The 20,834-nt window shown below is 34.7% G+C and overlaps 1 protein-coding gene across 1 annotated transcript; it reads right to left on the bottom strand.

The window, feature by feature from the left end:
* Positions 1 to 12,422: 12,422 nt before the first annotated feature.
* Positions 12,423 to 13,898, bottom strand: LOC111367270 (transcription factor RAX2-like). Its single transcript, XM_022988047.1, has 3 exons — positions 13,578 to 13,898; positions 13,376 to 13,505; positions 12,423 to 13,280 (listed from the first exon to the last, which is right to left on the bottom strand). The coding sequence occupies exons 1-3, from the start codon at positions 13,711 to 13,713 to the stop codon at positions 12,548 to 12,550; spliced, it is 999 nt and encodes a 332-aa protein (XP_022843815.1). The 5' UTR covers positions 13,714 to 13,898; the 3' UTR covers positions 12,423 to 12,547.
* Positions 13,899 to 20,834: the final 6,936 nt, after the last annotated feature.

The raw sequence follows: 20,834 nt of genomic DNA on the forward strand, positions 1-20,834 counted from the left end.
TCTGCCTAGCATTCCAACAATAAATGCTATGTTTGGATGTGTACAAACTTGAGCATACATTAGACTCCTAATAGCTGATACATAGGGAATGTTCTGCATTTCCTTAACTTCAAGGTCATTTTACGGGCATTGTTTAAGACTAAATTTGTCTCCTTTAGCGAAAGGGGTGTCACCTGGTTTGCAGTCTTGCATGCCAAACTTCTTAAATACTTTATCGATATAGCTCTTTTGTGACAATTAAAGAATACCTTGAGAACGATCTCGGCGTATCTGAATCCTTAATATAAAAGAGACGTCACCAAGATCTTTCATCTCAAAATTCCTTAACAGAAATCTCTTGGTTTCGTGCAAAATGCCTATATCATTAGCGGCAAGCGGTATGTCATCAACATACGAAACCAAGAAAATATGCTTACTCCCACTGAACTTCTGATACACACAATCATCAACAGCATTCATCTCAAAACCAAATGAGATAATTACTTGATAAAATTTGTAGTACCATTGACGAGAAACTTGCTTGAGCCCATAGATGAATTTTTTTAATTTGCAAACCATATTCTTCGGGTCTCCAGACACAAAGTTTTCTGGTTGCACTATATAGATCGTCTCGTCAATGTCGCCATTGAGAAACACCGTTTTAACATTCATCTGATGTAACTCAAGGTCAAATGCACAACAAGTGTCATAATTATCCTAAAAGAGTCTTTCGTTGAAACTGGAGAGAAAGTCTCTTTGAAGTCGATGCCTTCCTTTTGGGTAAAGCCTTTAGCCATAAGACAAGCCTTATACCTTTCCACATTACCTTTTGAATCCCTTTTGGTTTTAAAAATCCATTTGCAACCGATGGGCTTCATACCTTCAGGTAACGGGACAATATCCTAAACCTTATTGTCTTACATAGACTTATACTCCTCATTCATGGCATCAATCCACTTTTGAGAGTTAGAACCCTGCATGGCCTGATGAAAATTGATTGGATCATTTTCCATCATTCCATTATTTTCCTCATGTTCTTGGAGAAATACTATAAAATCAACCGGAATAGCATTTTTTTCTTTCTCTCGTGGATCTCCTTAATGACATTGGTTCTTGAGGTTGTTGAGTTTGCACTTTTGGAATAATTACCTCATTTTGGGTGGGAAGTTCTTCAACATTGTCTTGTTGAGGTTCTGGATATACTTCTTGATTAATGACAGGTATAGAAACCTGTACATTATCAAAAGTAATAGTAGGAATCGAGACTGATCCTCCCTCAACTTCTTCCTCAAAGACAATGTCTCTAACCTTATTTCTCCCCCCAAACTCAACATCCTCAAAAAATGTTGCAGTTCCCGTTTCAAAAATTGACTTAAGTGTGGAATCATAGAATTTGTAGCCCTAGATCGCTCAGAATAACCAATAAAGTAGCTGCTTACTGTTTTGGAGTTCAATTTCTTTTCATGTGGCCTATAAGGCCTAGCCTCAGCTGGACATCCCCAAATGTGAAAATGCTTTATATTAGGTTTTCTGCCTGTCCAAAGCTCAAAAGGTGTTTTAGCAGGAGCCTTAGTTGGTACTTTGTTCAAAATATAAGCTGCAGTCTTTAATGCCTCTCCCCATAGTGATTTTGGTAAGGTGGAATAACTAATCATAATCCTTACCATGTCCTTAAGAGTTCTGTTTCATCTTTCAGCTACACCATTCATGCTAGGTAATCCTAGCGTAGTGTATTGAGGAACGATTCCACATTCCTCTAGGTATTTGGCAAATGGTCCTAGACATTGTTCACCTGATCCGTCATATCTGTCGTAGTACTCACCACCACGATCAGATCTAATGCTCTTTATCCTTTTGTTGAGTTGATTTTCAACTTCAGTTTTAAAAATTTTGAACATGTCTAGTGACTCAGACTTTTCATGAATGAGATATAGGTACCCATAACGTGAGTAATCATCTATGAATGATATAAAATATTATTAACCATTCCAAAAAGTCATAGGGAACGGTCCACAAATATCTATATGTATCAATTCTAAGACATCCGAAGTTCTGTTAGCACCTAATCTCTTTGTTTTCGTTTGTTTTCCCTTAATACAATCAATACATACATCAAAATCCGTAAAGTCAAGGGAATCTAAAATACCATCCGACACAAGTCGTTCAACCCTAGCTTTTGATATGTGACCTAAGCGCTTGTGCCATAATTTTGCTGAATTTTCTTTATTTAATTTGCATTTAGTACCACGTGATTCCACATGCACGGTTTCATTATATGATACAATAATATCAAGTGAATATAGGTTATCATATGTATATACTTCATTGAAATCAAGCTCTGCAAAAGAGTGCTTGTTTCAGCCTTATCGTTTTTCGCAGAGTGCTTCTCAATTTCGGCAAGAAACTCCTTGGCATTAGATACCTCTTCTGTATTTGCACCTCTAAAGGCTTCCTGAATGCCGCGCTTAATGATTATTAGACTCATGCGATATGAGCGATCCCACTTCTCAAAGTTCCTCTTTTCATCAGGTGAACTTTTTTTTGTAAGAGGAGTGGGTTGCTCGATCCGAAGAGCAAAGCCTAGATCCATGCAGCCAAGAACAATCAATATATTCTCCTTCCAATCCTTGAAGTTTGTCCTATTAAGTATGGGAATAGAATTAATATTGGCGAGAATAGTAGCAGATGAGCTAGCTGTAGAGAGAACAAAAAAAAAAAAAGATTAATTATGCTTGAATTAATATCCACATTTAATCATTGATAAATTCAAATAATGATAAATCTCTTCTCAAGATACCTAGTGCAACATCAATATCAAGTCTTTGGACAATAATATTAATTGCAAGTGGTACTCTCAGTGTAGTGATCAAACATTGACAATAACTCCTGTCAAATAATAAACTCATCTTTGGATTGATTTATTATTCACATGGAAACTTTATAATTGTCACGCATTGATTACCACAAGTGCGTATGTAATTCGGCCAGCTATTAACCTTCCTTGGAGCCGACTAATTTCTGCATGAAAAGACACACACAAAACATCCAAGCATCCTAAACAAACCAATACACAAAAGAGGTCACTTTGATGACATATTGTTTCAATTAGTTTACTTAAAATGCTAGACAAACTTAATTTTTCATAAATGATTACCAAAATTTTGAATTAGATTGTCCCAAATAATTAAACCTTAATTAATACCTCTCAAAGAAGTATTAGTGCCAAAATTTGAGAAAGAGAATCCTCAATTTGCATCAATAGATGCCTATGGAAACTTTAGGGACCTTAGGGTTAATAATTCAATACTTTAGGGGTTAAAGTTTTGAAAAATTTGAAACTTTAGGGGCCAATATTAATTAATTGTGAACATTGAGGGCTTTAATTGCAAAACTCAGAAGTAAAATGACCCAAATTAATTAATTTTCAAACTTAGGGGGGCTAAATTATTAAACCCGAACTTAAAAGGCCCAATTGGATGAATTCTAAATTACAGGGGCTGAATCCTTAAATTTTAACCTAAATAAAAATTGCAAGAAGGTCCCTGGACTAACCCATATTGCACCTGAAGCCCCCGCTCCCAAAATCACCTAGAAACCATTTTTTAAAATCTCTTTCTCCCTATCTTCTCCAGCACCGGCGCAGCCTTGCACCGGAACAACAGCGTTGGCCGCACGTCGACGCCACTGGTAGCAGCGCTTGAGCGATTGCTGCCATCAACAGCCGCTGCTGCGTTCGCAGCAGCAACAGTAGCGTTGCGTGGTGCAGCAATTTGCACCACAATAACCAATCCAAACCGAAAAAAATACACACAGCAACTTCAAAACAAATTATGCCTAGTAATTCCTCAAAACTGAAATCAGATTATACACTGCAGATTCATGATTTTCCCTGACTTGATCCATTTCAAACTTAAACTAATTGTATAAGCAAAATAAGAACAGTAAAAATACAACCCACAATTTGATTTCATGGCTTAATAACAATGACCAACATATGCAAGAAAATTCAATTTTCAGAAAGTTTAAGTAGAAAATTGCAGCGCCTGATTTCTCATACAGTTGATCTAAATTTCATGCCAAATTCCGAATAATAACGTGAAGAAGATCAAATAACCCAAAATTTCTCAAAGATTCAACAATGGAGTGGCCCTGATACCATTTGATAGAATTTTGAAAATTCAGATTTGAAAGGAATCAGCAGATCCTTTCACCAAAATCGTAATGCTCCACATTGAATCAAAGAGAACAAGAAAGCGGAAGCGTACCTTGATCCATAAATTAACAGTGATTTTGAATGGGTTACAATTTCCAATTGATCCGTGATTTCCCTTGCAATTCTTGAAAAAACTCTCTGTTGATAGGGATGCAGAGATTATGGAATATCACATGAATTGAAGACCATGACCCTATATAGAAATAACTATATTTGGAAGTTATAATCTTTTGATTATTTTAAATCGGCCCCTCATCAATTTAAAATAATCATTCCGGTCTCTACACTTTAATCCCATAACACTTGATACCCATAAGTCCAAAACTAAACCTGATGGATCACTTTAATGGATTAAAACTTTAAGATAGCAACACACACTTTAATCATATACATGTGTGGCCCCAATTGATGAAATTTTTCCAACATTGTATTCTTTGACTATCGTGGGTTGTTGCGGTGGCCAAATGATGGGTGGGTAGCGACGAGTGGTTGTAGACAGCCTGTGTTTTGTTTTGAGTGGGGTGGAATGGGTTGAGGTGGGGGTGAGGAAAAAGATAACTTTTTCTTTTTATTTCTTTTTGGGTTTTTGTATTGTTTTAGGTATATGATAGCAAATTTACTATTTTACTCATTTCAATTTGATCAAAATTAGTCAAAGTCCACCTTTCCTGGTCAACTAATGGTCAACTGGATGGTTTTCATCTATTTGGACCTCAGGTGCATATTTTTGAAAGGTTTGATACTGTGGGTAGCACGAATTGAAAGTTAGGATAAAGTCTGCAAAAAATAGAAATGTCTGCTGCTGTAATTTTTCCTAAACGAGTATGAAATTTGGTGGAGAAATAATATGAATAATTAGGACTATTTTGTACAATCGAAAGCTCCAATAGTAACATCCACATGATATATTATCAATTTTCTACTACGGAAAATTCTTGTGTACTTTCTTCTTTTATTCTTGTTAGGTTTTGGTACCCAATAAATTTTGTGCTATGACGTTAACATGTGAATATATTTCATAAACCTCAGTTGATGAGAGAAATAATTATCAACATCCAAGTTAAAAGGCTCTATCCGGCCCATTTATATTTCCTCTTAGATGATTTTAAATTTTGACCCATTTAGCCTTATTTTTGGTCCAACTAAAAGCCTCACCTAACCCTACTTATATGTGTTTCACCGTAGTCGTTTTATGTGTGTGATTTGAGGATAAACATAGGAGAAAAACATGGCACATTCTTTGTGAAAAATCGGTTGCCATAGTGTGTCCAAAAATCAATGGATTTCTTTGTGAATTCGACCTCCTTTTGTGTCCATTCTTCATTGTCTTTCTCATTGCCTTTGTCGTTACAAATTATCACCGTTATCTTGTCTTTGTGGGTGAGATTGAGAAGCAACTGAGGTGAATATATTGTTTGTGGATTGGAACTGGTTAGATTGGTTGTTTGGTAGAAAAAGATAACGATAAACTGAGCCCAAAAAATATTGTTTTGACGTTCTTTGGAGCAAGCTTCCACGACAATTGGTATTAGAGCTTCAAGATGGTGGATTTCGCTTGAAAAACTGATCAAAAACCGTCTAGAAAATCGGTAAAAACGAGCAAAAATAGATCGAAAACTATCACGTAAACTACCCAAAAGTCGATGCTATTTTGTAATTTTTGACACATTCGGAAAGAGTTTGGTGAAACGGAGACCACCGACATGATGTGCAGGTAGAGGCAAACCCAGGTGACCATGAGTGAGGCTTTTTGACGATGCGTGAAGCTTACGTACAGGGGCTGTTGGTAGTGCATGGGGGCGGATGAAGGAAATTAGGCCACGATCTCTTCTGATAATTTTTTCCTAACATCATTTATGATATTTTAGTATTGCTAGTTTTCTGTTTTAGGTTAAACGGCAAAATCTGGACAATTTTATTCTTCGTGCATTCGGGATTCGATTGTGGTTGATTGATTTTTGCGATTGCTGGAGACTTTAGAACGAATAGTGGTGGTCCTAAGGTTATAAGTTTGCATCTCTCATAATTTATGAACTCATACATGGTCTGCTCGATATCGTGTTCTTTACCTTTTATTATTGCTGTTAAAACTATTGTGCAGGGTAATAATTTATTTTTTACATTAGAAGTTATCGTGTGGGATGACGTTATGTTTGGGGTTACTGTGAATGGGTAATCATTGCCTGTTGCTAGACCTAGAAATTATTTGCCTTAAATTCTTTGTGAATTTGTTATCAATCTTTTCTTTAATGTTAGAATTGCATGTGACCTTAGAAAAGTTTGTTTCACTATTCTATTTGAATTATATCTATACATTGATTGTAATCATTATTTAGTATTTATGGCATAAGTAGGTCTAAGGTAAGTGCCAAAAATAAAATGTGTTTTAACTGCAGTTAGTTTGGACATGGTAAGATAGATTGTCCTAAGAATGATAATAAAAGGAAGGGTAAGATGAGAGGTCAAGTAATGACCCTAGTGAAGTTTATTGAGGGTAAAACTGGTTACTGCATGTGCATCTGTGTGTAATCTTTTATGCATATGTGTGAACATGATTATATATTGCATTTCAATGTGTTGGATATGTGCATTTACATGAATTTGAGGCAATCTTATTATTTTGTATAATTGTTTGAATGCATAGTAAGTTGGGATGCATTAGAAGTGTGTTGTATGTCTTTTGGTGAAGTAGAATATAGATGCCTACGGGTACATTGGTTTCTACTAAGGATGTGAAGTGTGATATTTGGTTCACAAGTGGAGAGGTGATTAAATGTTGGAATCATTTATCTGTAAAGAGATCCTGATCAAGTGGAATGTGAGAGAGGCACTTCTATTACTTCTGTTAAGTGAAAATCCATTATTCACGTAGGTTGAGAGAAGTGATGTGATGATAGAGGATTATCCCATAGACTTAAGATCTGTTGTGGATTATCAATTAGACATGGGTTGAGTGATCAGTCTAGTGAGTATGGTGGGCGATGAGAGGAGATATTTGTTTTTGAGGTGTGAGCAACACGAAATAGGATATGATATTTTGGTGAGATCTTTTCGTGGGATCATTTATGCATTTGTTGCATATGTGTTGGCCGTTTGTTGATTAATTTAGAGTTAGTCTGTTGTTTTGTGTGAACATATTTGAAAATATTAATGTGTGTAGCGGAAATCCCTCGATAAATCTTGATTCCGGGCTCAGAAAACAATCAAATGAACACCGATTTACCTTGGCTCGATCCGAGACTTTTGCCTTACACTTTGGACTGCCTAAACTCTCTCAAACCCCACAAAGGAGAAGGGTGGTGGTGTTAGCAATCCACAAAGGTATGGAAAGAAAGAAGAAGATATCACAATTTTTGAATCTCACTCACAACCTCACATGACTTCCCAATCTCTCGGCTGCCTCTCTTCTCTCAATTCTCCTCTCCATTGCTACAACACACACACACACACACCACCAAAAATGGCTGGGAGATAAATACATATATATATGTTAGTTTAGGTCACTCCAATTGGGCCTAGGTTCACTAAGAGGGCTACCATTTAACGTAAACTAATGGGCCAATATTCAACTCCATATTAATTACTAAATGGTCCAACTAACCAAATAATCATCCAACCCAAACCCGAGCCATCCAAAAGTGTAGTTCATCTCTGAGCCGAGCCAAGTCCATGGCGTCGATAAATAATCCGACAAATGTTTTAAATCATCGCCTGGATTATTGGGTATCAAATACCCAACAATCTCCACCTTGATGCCCAATAATCTGCAAGCAACCAAAACACACAGTTTATACTTGCACAATCAAGGTAATCCAATAAAATTGGAACCACAGACCTTACATCGTGTTTCGAACCGAAATACATACCATACTTGCTCCATGTATTCACCAGGGCTAAGGTCAAGAACACCCAAGTAGAAACAAGTATTCATAGTGAACAAACAATCATGCGATGAAGATATATATAGGATAACACACACGGAGATCTTTTCAAAATCATGTTCACACTGAACCACAGATTAAAACGTAGTTAATCAACACACGGTCATGCACATATGCAACAAATGCATAAATGACCCCATGAAAAATCTCACCACACTTATCCTATCCCATTCTGTGTTACTCCCATCTCGAGAACACATATCTTTTCTCATCGCTCACCATGCTCACTAAACCAATCACTTAACTCATGTCTAACTGGCAAGTCACAATAGATCCTAAGCTCTCGGGATAATCCTCTATCACCACATCACTTCTCCCAACCTACGTGGATAATGGGACTCCGCCTTACAAAAGTGATAGAAGTGCATCTCTCACACTCCACCTGTACAGGGTCTCTTTCATAGATAAAGGATTCTACACATTTGATACATCTCCACTCGTGATCCAAATGCCACACTTTACATCCTTCGTGCATATCACCAATGCACCTCTAGGTATCTATATTCCACCTTACCAAAAGACATCTAACTCACTGCTAATATATCTCAAACTCACTATGGCAAAACAACATCATTCGGTGACCACAAAAGTCACTCCAATCACCAAAGCTCCAAAAAATCCACAAAGAAAATGGCGAAGGTGGCACTCACAAAGAAAAATCGAGGAAAGAGTCGATTACTTCACAACACTCACAAAGGAGGCTCACAAAGAGGAAGAATATAACCCTAACATGGCTGCCTCACATAATCTCACAAAACCACATAGACTCACAAAGACAAAGAAGAGAAATGGCTGCCCAACTTTCTTCTCACTACCACACTTTCACACCACTCACAGAGCAAATAGAGTACACCACAAAACTTAACCCACTATGCATGTAAACATATTACACAAAGTAATAAGTCACTCTAATTCATGAAATTACACACAACAGACATATTGAAAGTGTAACTTCAACATTGCAATATAATTAAGTGATCATATACATGCAGAAAGAATTACACACAGATGCAATGCAAGAACCAGATTTATTCTCTCAATAAACCTCACTAGGATCACTACTCGACCCTAAAGTCACATTCGCCTTGTCTCTATCCTCATCTTTCATTTTATTATCATCCTATGACAATCTCTTTCAACTATGTCCAAATTTTACTACAATTAAAATATATGTTATTTTTCGCACTTACCTTAGACCTACATTTGCCACCAATGCCAAATAATGACCACAAGTAAAGTATGAACATAATTCACATAGAATAGTCCAATAAACTTTCCTAAGGCCACATGCAATTCTAATAATGTAAAAAAATTGATAGCAAATTCACAAAAAATTTAAAGCAAATAATTGACAAATAACTCCTAAATCTAGCAACAGGCAATGATTACCCCTTCATGATAACCCCAAACCTAATGTCACCCCACACGATGACCTCTAATGCAAAAAATAAATTACTCTACACATTTATTTCAACTGCAATAATAAAAAGCAAAAAATACGATACCGAGCGGACCACGTCTGAAGGTTTGTAAATATCGAGAGATGCAAATTTACCTCTCCAGGACTATCACTATTCATCTTAAAATCACCAGCAACCATAGCAACACGAAAACAGCAGCCGGCACACGAACGTCCAAGGGCAAAATTGTCCAACTTTCACTGTATTGCTCCAAACTGAAATTTGACAACACCGCAGGGTCCGTCTCATCTCCAACAACATTTTGTCCGAAGACATCATCGCCAGATTCAGATTCACGGGCTACGTCGAAATTCCCATGCGCCTATGAATTGTCACCCTTCCGGCTTCTTCTCTGTCTGCACAGTCCACCGGTGGTGTCCGTTTTGTCAAACTCCTTTTGGTTTCACCAGAAAATGCCAAAACAGATCCGGCAGAAAATTGAAAAAATCGAACAGTTTCTGCCTTTGATTTTCAGACCCGTTTCTGACCACTTCCAGCCTATTTTTAACCCCCAAAAATCATAGATTTATCAACAACACAAGCTCTTATACCATTTGTAGTGAAAATCCCTCGATAAATCTTGGTTTTGGGCTCAGAAAATAATCAAACGAACACCGATTTACCTTGGCTCGACCCGAGACTTTCGCCTTATACTTTGGACTGCCCAAACTCTCTCAAACCCCACAAAGGAGAAGGGTGGTGGTGTTAGCAATCCACAAAGGTATGGAGAGGAAGAAGAAGATATCACAATGGTTGAATCTCACTCACAACCTCACATGGTTTCCCTCTCTCTCGGCTGCCTCTTTTCTCTCAACTCTCCTCTCCATTGCTACAACATACACACACCACCAAAAAACGACTGGGAGATAAATACATATATATAGGTTAGTTTAGGTCACTCCAATTAGGCCTAAGTTCACTAAGAGGGCTATCAATTAACCTAAACTAATGGGTCAATATTCAACTTCATATTAATCACTAAATGGTCCAACTAACCAAATAATCATCCAACCCAAACCCGAGCCATCCAAAAGTGTAGTTCGTCTCCAAGCCGAGCTAAGTCCATGGTGTCGATAAACAATCCGACAACTATTTTAAATCATCGCTTGGATTATTGGGTATAAAAAACCCAACAATGTGTTATCCTATAGAATATCTTCATCGCATAATTATTTTCTCTTGATTGTTCATTGTGATTATCTTCTTCTACATGAGCATTTTTTGTAAGTACATAGAGCAGATATGGTATTTATTCGGGTCCAAAACACGAGGTAAGTTTCGTGATATCAATTTTATTGGCTACCTTGATTATGCAAGTAATAACTGTGTTTTAATTGCTTGCAGATTTATTGGACATTAACGTGGAGATTTGTTAGGTTTTGATACCCAATAAATTTCGGGCTATGATATTAACGTGAGAATATATTTCATAAGCCTCAGTCAATGAGTATAATAATTATCAACATCCAAGTCAAAAGGCTTTGTCCAACCCATTTATATTATATATTGGATGACTTTGAATCTTAGCCCATTTAGCTTTGTTATTGATCCAACTAAAACCCTAACTTAACCCTACTTATATATGTTTTACCCTAGCCATTTTGTGTATGTGATTTGTGGATAAACATCGGAGAAAAACATGGCCCCTTCTTTGTGAAAAATCGGCTGCCATAGTTGTCCAAAAATCGGTGGACTTCTTTGAGAATTCGGCCTCCTTTTGTATCCATTCTTCATTGTATTTTTCCTTGCTTTTGAGGTTATAAATCATCGCTGTTATCTTCTCCTTTGTGGTTAAGATTGAAAAGCAACCGAGATGAATATATTGGTTGTGGATTGGAGTCGACTGTATTGGTTGTTTGGTGGAGAAAGATAATATCAAATTGAGCCTGAAAAACACCGTTTTGACAATACTTGGAGCAAGCTTCTGCAACAATTCTAATTTTTGAAGTGCTCAACTTTATAATCACTTTGACGATTATCATAATCACTACACAACAACGTTGAGATTTCAGGAACTTGTTACTTTATGGCTTAAGATTTTTCACCTGTTTGGACCCCATTTTGTGAAAAAATTAATGGGTGGAATAATATTTTTTTGAGAAATGAGTGGTTGAAAAAGAAAGAAAAACTTTCGATTTACATATAATATTATTTTATATAAGATTGTGTGGTTGAAAATAGAAGAGAAAAAAAATGAAATGTAATGGAATGTAATGGAATGAAAATTAATGGGCCAAACGGGCGGTTGACTCAGCAAGATTTTGAACCAGTCAAGATTTTCTTTTGCTGTTCTCTTCTTTTGAAATTTCTTTTGAAGTTTCGAATCATAGGACTATTAGTGTCAATTGAAATCACTGTCACAATTTGTTTGTAATATTAATTTTGTCAAGTTCAATGTAGACGACTAGTGAATGCGGTGCCTTCAAATAGACTAAACAGAAATTATCCCTAACGACTAGCATATCATTATCTGATGCAGGAAATTGTGTGTAGTGTCCATCTCGTATATTCAAGTTTTGTCTGCTCTTATGAGAACAGGATTGGATGGAGCAATTTGTGATGCTGTTACTGTACTTTCTGAAGTCAAGAAGATAACAATAGGAAGATGCCGCCAGCCCTGGATGCCTACTTGCTAATGCCTAACAAGTTGCGGCCAAAACAACTTTATTAATACAGATCAAACTCTTAAGGCACAGAAAAGTAGACCATGAATACTGCAGCAAATCAATTTTCCTTCTCCTAATATTCCCAGTTTCAGCAGCAACTATGAGTTTTATACCAAAAAATGTCTTAAAAAGAAATTCGAAGAAAATAAGGCTCGTATTAAACTGGTAAGAATCTCAGTAGATGAAAGTGATAGTTCAATTCCATGATCAATACACCTGCAGGAATACTGACACTGACTTTCCTGCTGCTAATTAAAAGTTAACATTACGGATGCAAAAATAGTGCGATTATAGTAAACCTATAAGCCTTGGCTGATCATCAAATGCGCAGAAGTTTTGTTCACAAAATTCATAACTGGAGATAGAAGAAGAGTCAAGAAAACTTATATCTCCCCAGCTACAATTCTCTTGAGAAGTACTGTTGCTGGTAACCATGTCCATTAATGTAGAGAAATTATCCAGTCCATGCAATTGTAGTGGATTAATGTTGCCATTGATGACGACCTCGTCAAGCTCTCCCGGGAAACTATTAGTTCCTTGAAAATGGTCTAAAGCAACACCATTGATGGCAAAGTAATCACTCATCAATGGTGGGCATGTGCTATTTATCAAACTTGTGCACGCCGAAAAAGTATTTTCGGAAGAGTGTAGAGTAGAGGTGTTGATTAATCCAGTGTTGTTTTGTTGCTGATGATCATAAGAAAACCTTTCTCCAAACTGTACAATCAAATTACCAGTGAAGGATTCCTGGTCTTCGATGTGAGTAGATGTTTGCGTTCCATAGGCCACTGAAAATGGCGGCGACACCACTGATTGTGGTGGAAAAGGGTATAAACTGAAGCACTCATTAGCTGAGAAATTCTCATATCCTTTCTTCATTTCTTGCTTAGGGCTGATCCCTCTGCGGGCCTGTTGATCTTTACGTTGCTTGCCTAGAAGCTTCTTCTGCAGCCTTGTATTCCAATAGTTTTTTATGTCATTATCTGTTCTTCCAGGTAATTGTGCCGCTATAATCGACCATCTATTCAGTCACAAAATGAATTATATTAACAATCCCTCCTTTGGCACACAAATTAATGGAAGTTGAAGAAGAAATGTAACCCTACAGTGAATTACCTGCTTCCAATGCTTATATAAAGGCTGCAAATTAGATTATCTTCTTCCTCAGTAAACCCTCCATGCCTGAGGTTTGGCCTGAGATAATTCAACCATCTAAGCCTACAACTCTTCCCACATCTCTTCAGACCTGGCATAAAAAATTAAACATTTTAAGCTTTCGATTAAGATCATGGAGACCAGAAAAGGCCAAAGTTTGTACCTATTTTTTGTGGTAAGGCAATCCAGTTTCCACCCGTACCACGCTTCTCAATATAGGCCTTAAGTTTTGCGTCTTCTTCCGGCGACCATGGGCCTTTCTTCACGTTGGCTTTCTCACAGCAGGGAGCTCTCCCCATGTCTACTGAAGTTGGGGGTGGGGTTGGTGGTATGAAATGTGATGTTTGTGGTTTTGAAGTTGGTGTTGGTTTTTCTTGATATCACATGCAAATGACAGTATGATATATATAATACAGGGGAGAAAGAGAGAGTGAGAGACTATAATAGCTGGAGAAGAAGAAACTTGGAAATTGGATGGAATTAGTGGAAAAGGTTGAGACTTTATGAATAAATTAATGGAGCAATTTGAATGACAGAATAGTAGACCAAGTGTTTTCTCATTTGTCTTTCTCATTCCAGAATCTAAATTATATATTAATCCATTATTTTGCTTTACTCTCTCCAACTAACAAACAAGGATAATGTTAGATTGTAAGTTCTCTTAGTACATGTCTACTACATATATATTTTGGCACCCATTTTCTAGAAATAAAAATGGGTGGAATAGTATTTTTTGAAAAAATAAGTGGTTGAAAAAGAAAGAAAATTTTTCGATTTACCTGTAATATTATTTTATGAAAGATTGTGTGATTGAAAATAGAAAAGAGAAAAATGGAATGTAATGTAATGAAATTTAATGGGGGCCAAACGGGGTTATTGACTCACTATAATAGCATGATTAGTACTTTGATGATAATGTCTATCTAATAAATAATGAAATTAATTAATAATGATATTACAAATCAATGGTTCTTTGAGGGGGGTTTTTTTTTTTTGGTCTAAAAAATAAATAAATAAAAGAAAAAATTTGTTGAGTTTAAGGATCCAACCTTCAAAACAATAAGTTTACAAAGGGAAAAAAAATCAAGACAGGGACTAAAATTTATGTGTTCAAGTCACGCTTCGTGTAATCATGCGTCTAATTAGATACTTAAAAAGCAAGTAGACGTTCTCGGAACTAGATTATAAGTTCGACTAATTATTTATTTTTCCATTGATATATGCAAAATATTGCCGGCATCGGTTGTTTCGGATAAAAATTGGTGACCCTTCTCTCTAAATTCATAACTCGTAACTGTAAGTGCTCGTAGAGTCTCAGTGCTTGATCTCTTGGAAGCAAAAAGAGGACTTGTCTTTAGATTAAATGGGTCTTTCATTTTGATGGGACAACTTTCTTTTTCATATTACTCATCTTCAGGTAGATCATTTTTTCTTGGTTAAGGAATATTTGTATAGAATAAACTTGACTGATTAATGCACTGGGGCTAGTGCTCAATTCCTTCAAGCCGTGTTGACATAGAACTTTGAAACATTTTAGGTTGTTGTTGTCATTGATTACGTTTGACAACCATAATTTCTAAATTTTTACATTGCCGAAGTTTATTAGAAAAATCATATGTGACAATTAGGACACGTAGCTTCTTAAAAAAAAAAAAAAAAAAAAAAGGGCACTCTTGATTTTGAAGAAGTTTATCATATTTGGTAAATGAGTATATATAAGGCTTAAGGATTACATGTTAGAGGTACGAAATGCATACGTTGAAAAAATAAATAAACAAATTTCTTTGCTTTTTTGAATTAATTAAAGGTTGGTTGAGATTAATTCATCCTATTTATTTACAAGAATACATCATAAATATTTAGCTTAATTAATATTACAACTTAATACATCGAACCATGAGTTCATTCTATAATACACTAAAATAATAATAAATTTTAATTAAAACTCTCATAAATTTTATAATAAACCTTAATTGAAACTCACATAACGCTACATTAATGCATCAAATCACTAACAGCTATATGTATGTCACGTAGGACAACTATGACATTATTTTAAATTTTATATTAAGTAGTTTTCTTGTACCCACATTTATTCTAATTATTGCTTTTAATTAAATAAATATCCTTCTGGACATCATCCACCATTTTTTAACATCAGCCTTGATCGTTTGCACATGTACACAAAGGTCGTGCACCTCGATTTACACAGTTTAAAACATGGGGTTTCTTTTTCTTTTTTTTTTTAATGTTATAAGAAAATCTAGATAGACTTTGTGCTGCTATTTATAAGTCATAAGTTTATGTATTTTAGTTACTTGAGAGGCAAGGGGCTGGGCCAAAACCTTGAAGTCTCGACCGAGGGCGGCTCATATTTACTTGGTCCCTTGATAATTCACTTCCAGTCATCAATCATTAATCAATTATGGAAGCCGACAAGTAATGACTCTTGGAAAAAGCTATCAATTAAAATTAATAAAAGCCCTTTTCCAACAGTATAAAAGTTGCAAATAGTCGGATTTCTTCCACTTCTTTATTTATATTTGAAAAGAGTAATCTAACTTCTTGGAATTCAGATAAGATTTCATTATATTTGAAAGGAGTAATCTAACTTCTTAGAATTCAGATAAGATTTCACCATTCAACGTCAAATATGTGTACCATGTACATGTAATATGTACACACATAGGCGTGTACATACATATGTTTTATTGATCGAATTTTTGAATTGATTATTAAATGTAATAAATGAATTCATCTGGTATATTTAGGAAAAAAATCGACAAACTTGCTAGTACTATTGTTGTCAATGCTTATAAAGTTATTAAGTACACAAGACTATGTCTATATATATGTAAAGTATATTTTTATAATAACAGTACTATTATTTTTCCTATTGGAATGTTGTTAGATCTTTTAATTTCTTTTCTTCTAAGAGGGGTAAATTAAAATAAAAATATTTAATAGCCTAATTTCTTGCTTAATTACCTTCGTAGTTCCAAAGATCTTGATCTAATACACAGCCTAAGATTTAAAATATTGGTCTAAACACAAAAGAGTCATCGAAAGGCACCTGCAGAAAAGGCATCACCCATACTTATGGTTTCCTACAAAAGACATCAGATTAGACTGTGAAGCATAAGAGAGAAAATCTGTGGGATGGCCTACAAAGATTAATCTGCGTCAACTTTATTTACAAGTAAACGTTTAAATATGCAATAATTGCGCTAAATTTCAACAGCCACATTAGGCAAACACTAAGCACAATCTAAACCACCTTTGACTTATTATATACTTTTGATAAACAAAGCCAAACATTCATAGTGCTCTTGATTTTGTTCCGCCTTTCATACTACTTTCTGACAATGCAATTTTTCTTTCTGTTTGAATCTCTCAGTTACCTCTGTACAATTTTCTTCATTTTTGTTTTGTTGTGCGTAACCATGGTCCCTACGAGCTTTTGAATGAGTCGTTTGCCAGTCTTTTTAGGCTTACAGCTCATGTCTGTATATCCACACACAGAGTAATCTTTCTGAGATAGAATAAGGGTTCTAAAGAAATTTGTGCATGGCAATTCATACATACAGGGAATGTGCATTTTCACTACGACTTCATGTATGCCATTACCTTGATTGTCGCCCAATATATTTTTGACACGATACATCATTTATATTAGCAAAATGGGAAGACGTCTACACATTTTCTAAACATCAGCACTCTATACATTTTGTGTCTTTCTATTTGCTAAGAAAAGATGAATTGTGGAAGACCATATTAGGAGAAAGCATTATACATTACTGTCTCTCCATTTATTAAGAAAATGTGAACTGTCAAAGATATATTGGGAGACGACAACCTAGCTGGGTCAACACCTAACATAGATATCACGATAAGTAATTATTAACCTATTTTAATTTTTACCATTATCCACCGAATTAATGGAGTTTTTATTCATTTATATGCCTAAACGAATTAAGAACAGGTTATTTATTCTCGAATCTGAGGGGTAAAATTTTAATTTATTTGAAGAAGTAATGAATATTTATCCAAGTCTCTTAGACAATAATGTCTAAAAATTATGAAAATTTTCTTCTCATTTATAAATTACACCATCAAATTTTTGAAATAATAAAATAATGTTAATCTAAATGTTTGTGATGCCATTTCAATCGTTTAATAATGTTACATAGTTGAACAAAAAGTAATTATTTGACCTTGAATTTCTTTGTCTTATTTTAATTTAGATATGCTTAAAATACAGTAAAAAGTACCTTGATAGAACTTCGAAAAATTTCCTTTTTCAGTCCTTTTACGTTTTATTTTCATTTGTTTTGTTTTGTATTTTTTTCTTTATTCTAAATCAACTAAGGGTAAAGTAGTTTTACTCAAAACTCGACCTTTCAATGGTCAAATTTACGTTTTCCATTACAAAAAAATGACATCTTGAAAGTTTTGGGACGTATGAGTGCTAGAAATTAAAGACTTTGAAACCCATCATCAAAACGTTCAATGTAACCCTATAAAGTTTGATGGTCATGAAAAAACAAATTAAAGTTATGTGAAAATAGTGATACTAAGTAGAAAGTTTGGACCATCTTCATGTATGCCATTACCTTGATTGTCGCCCAATATATTTTTGACACGATACATCATTTATATTAGCAAAATGGGAAGACGTCCGCACATTTTCTAAACATGAGCACTTTATACATTTGTTTCATTCCATTTGCTAAGAAAAGATGAATTGTCGAAGACATATTAGGAGAAAGCATTATACATTAGTGTCTCCCCATTTATTAAGAAAATGTGAACAGTCAAAGATATATTGGGAGACGACAACCTAGCTGGGTACAACACCTAACATAGCTATCACGATAAGTAATTATTAACCTATTTTAATGTTTACCATTATCCACCGAATTAATGGAGTTTTTATTCATTCATATGCCTAAACCAATTAAGAACAGGTTATTTATTCTCGAATCTGAGGTGTAAAATTTTAATAATGTTACATAGTTGAACAAAAAATAATTATTTGACCTTGAATTTCTTTGTCTTATTTTAATTTAGATATACTTAAAATACAGTAAAAAGTACCTTGATAGAACTTCGAAAAATTTCCTTTTTCAGTCCTTTTACGTTTTATTTTCATTTGTTTTGTTTTGTATTTTTTTCTTTATTCTAAATCAACTAAGGGTAAAGTAGTTTTACTCAAAACTTGACCTTTCAATGGTCAAATTTACGTTTTCCATTACCAAAAAATGACATCTTGAAAGCTTTGGGACGTCTGAGTGCTAGAAATTAAAGACTTTGAAACCCATCATCAAAACGTTCAATGTAACCCTATAAAGTTTGATGGTCATGAAAAAACAAATTAAAGTTATGTGAAAATAGTGATACTAAGTAGAAAGTTTGGACCACGACAAAATAAATTAAAGTTCTATGATCATGGTGACATTTTATGGCATGAAAAGTAAGTGAAACTTTTGGCCGCCATGGGTGAAATTACCCTTTTCTCATTCTCTCCAACTCGGTTGCTTCCGGAGGATTCCAGCTGCCAAAATAAAAGAAGAAAAATGGGTCTTAATGCATAAGATGGGGCCCCTCCACCAAATATTGCAAGTTTTTAAACCTTATCTATCTTTGTACATAATATATTAGTATATATTATTTTAACTTTTGACTTGACTAAATGGATTGGAATATAACAAATAATCCTTCTTACCCTTTTCTCATTCTCTCCAACTCGGTTGCTTCCGGAGGATTCCAGCTGCCAAAATAAAAGAAGAAAAATGGGTCTTAATGAATAAGATGTGGCCCCTCCACCAAATATTGCAAGTTTTTAAACCTTATCTATCTTTGTACATAATATATTAGTATATATTATTTTAACTTTTGACTTGACTAAATGGATTGGAATATAACAAATAATCCTTTCAAGAACTAGTCTCGAAGCAAAAGTGAATAATTCTTAAGAACACTTTTGGAATTTCTGAATCTTATGACTGTTTTGGTGTTAATAATTGTACATAGATATTTTCGTTATATCTTTCTATATCGATAAAAAAAAGGCCCATCCATGTACACGTATACCGCCGAAGCACAAATTCATACAAACGTTGATGAAAAGACATAATTTTTTGAAAAAAAATAAAATAAATAAATACACACACACAACCAGTGTTCTAAATGGCGTAATGCGTGGCGATGCGATTAGGTCAAGCTATGGGTTACGCGAGTTTAGGCAAGGCTTAGGTGTAAAAATGCGTTAAAAGATGTTTTCTTGTTTTAATATTATTTAGAATTTTAATAAATCAAAAAATTATTTAATAATTAAAAATAATACTTACTAAACATTTAAAACATATTTATAGAAACTTTATACTTTTTTTCAAAATTTTCAACAAAAAGATAAGTTTCAAATTTAAATACAAAATAGTAAATAAATAGTATATGAAGTTAAATCTTATCTAACTCTTTATAAGACTCCAATTCAATACCTCTTCTTCATCTAATTCGTCCTCCGTGTCTTACGATACAAAATCCTCTTCGTTGGACTCTCTTATTTCATTCTGAGCATTTCTAGTACCTCTCGAAGGTTGTAATATATCATTTTCCACCCCCATTATACTCCTCCTCATCATCACAACCCTCTACAATGCAACCATTAATAATTTTTTAACAACACAAAATTTAAAAAAATAAATAAATTAAAAAGGACGATAATGCACGCATAATTGCTCCTAAGCGCGCTTTAGCGGTCAACGGCAATTTTAGATCACCAAATAAGGCGTCAAGCCACTTGGCTTAGCGTTTTGGCCAAGCATCACGCATGGGCGACATCATTTAGAACATTGCACACAACCAAAATGAGTCTAGTAGTTAGTTGTGGAGACCTCCCACAAAGTTGGGAGTGAAGTAGAAGCACAATCAAATTCTGTTCTCTACTTGTTTACTCCATTCATGTAGAGCATTGCAAGAGGCTATCCGTGGAAACTATTCAAAACACATTTATCACTTAATTATTACATAATTGAATAATATAACATTAGCTAAACAATTTATAATTATGTATTGTAGTTTACTTGGTCTTAAAAGTGTTTTATGTAGAAAATTAAATAATAAAAATTATTTCTGGGTAATCCGTCCTTAAAAAATTTACAAAGCTATAGTTGTTAGTAAAGTTATCTTTCAAATAATTTGCCGCAATATTATCAGCTAAGTAAAAAATTTTTTTTTTTTTTTTTGGGTCCCATCTGCAGCTTGATTCTGTTTCAGTACCCTTTTCAAAGGTTAATTCGAAAGAGATTTTAAACATGAAGAATGGAATAACCCGCACACTGGCATAATGTCTACAATAAACATAGAGCAATATCCAACGTTAACAACAGAAGACAGTAAAGACTGAAGGGATGGAGGA

Source organism: Olea europaea, chromosome 18 (genome assembly GCF_002742605.1).
Source record: "Olea europaea var. sylvestris chromosome 18, O_europaea_v1, whole genome shotgun sequence".
NCBI lineage: Eukaryota > Viridiplantae > Streptophyta > Magnoliopsida > Lamiales > Oleaceae > Olea > Olea europaea.

Bases quoted from the DNA above. Each gene is read 5' to 3' on its own strand.
- LOC111367270 (XM_022988047.1), bottom strand. From the start codon at position 13,713: ATGGGGAGAGCTCCCTGCTGTGAGAAAGCCAACGTGAAGAAAGGCCCA. The intron at 13,506-13,577 runs GTACAAACTTTG...TTTTTATGCCAG, and splicing joins TGCCTTACCACAAAAAATAG to GTCTGAAGAGATGTGGGAAG. The intron at 13,281-13,375 runs GTAATTCACTGT...GTGACTGAATAG, and splicing joins TATATAAGCATTGGAAGCAG to ATGGTCGATTATAGCGGCAC.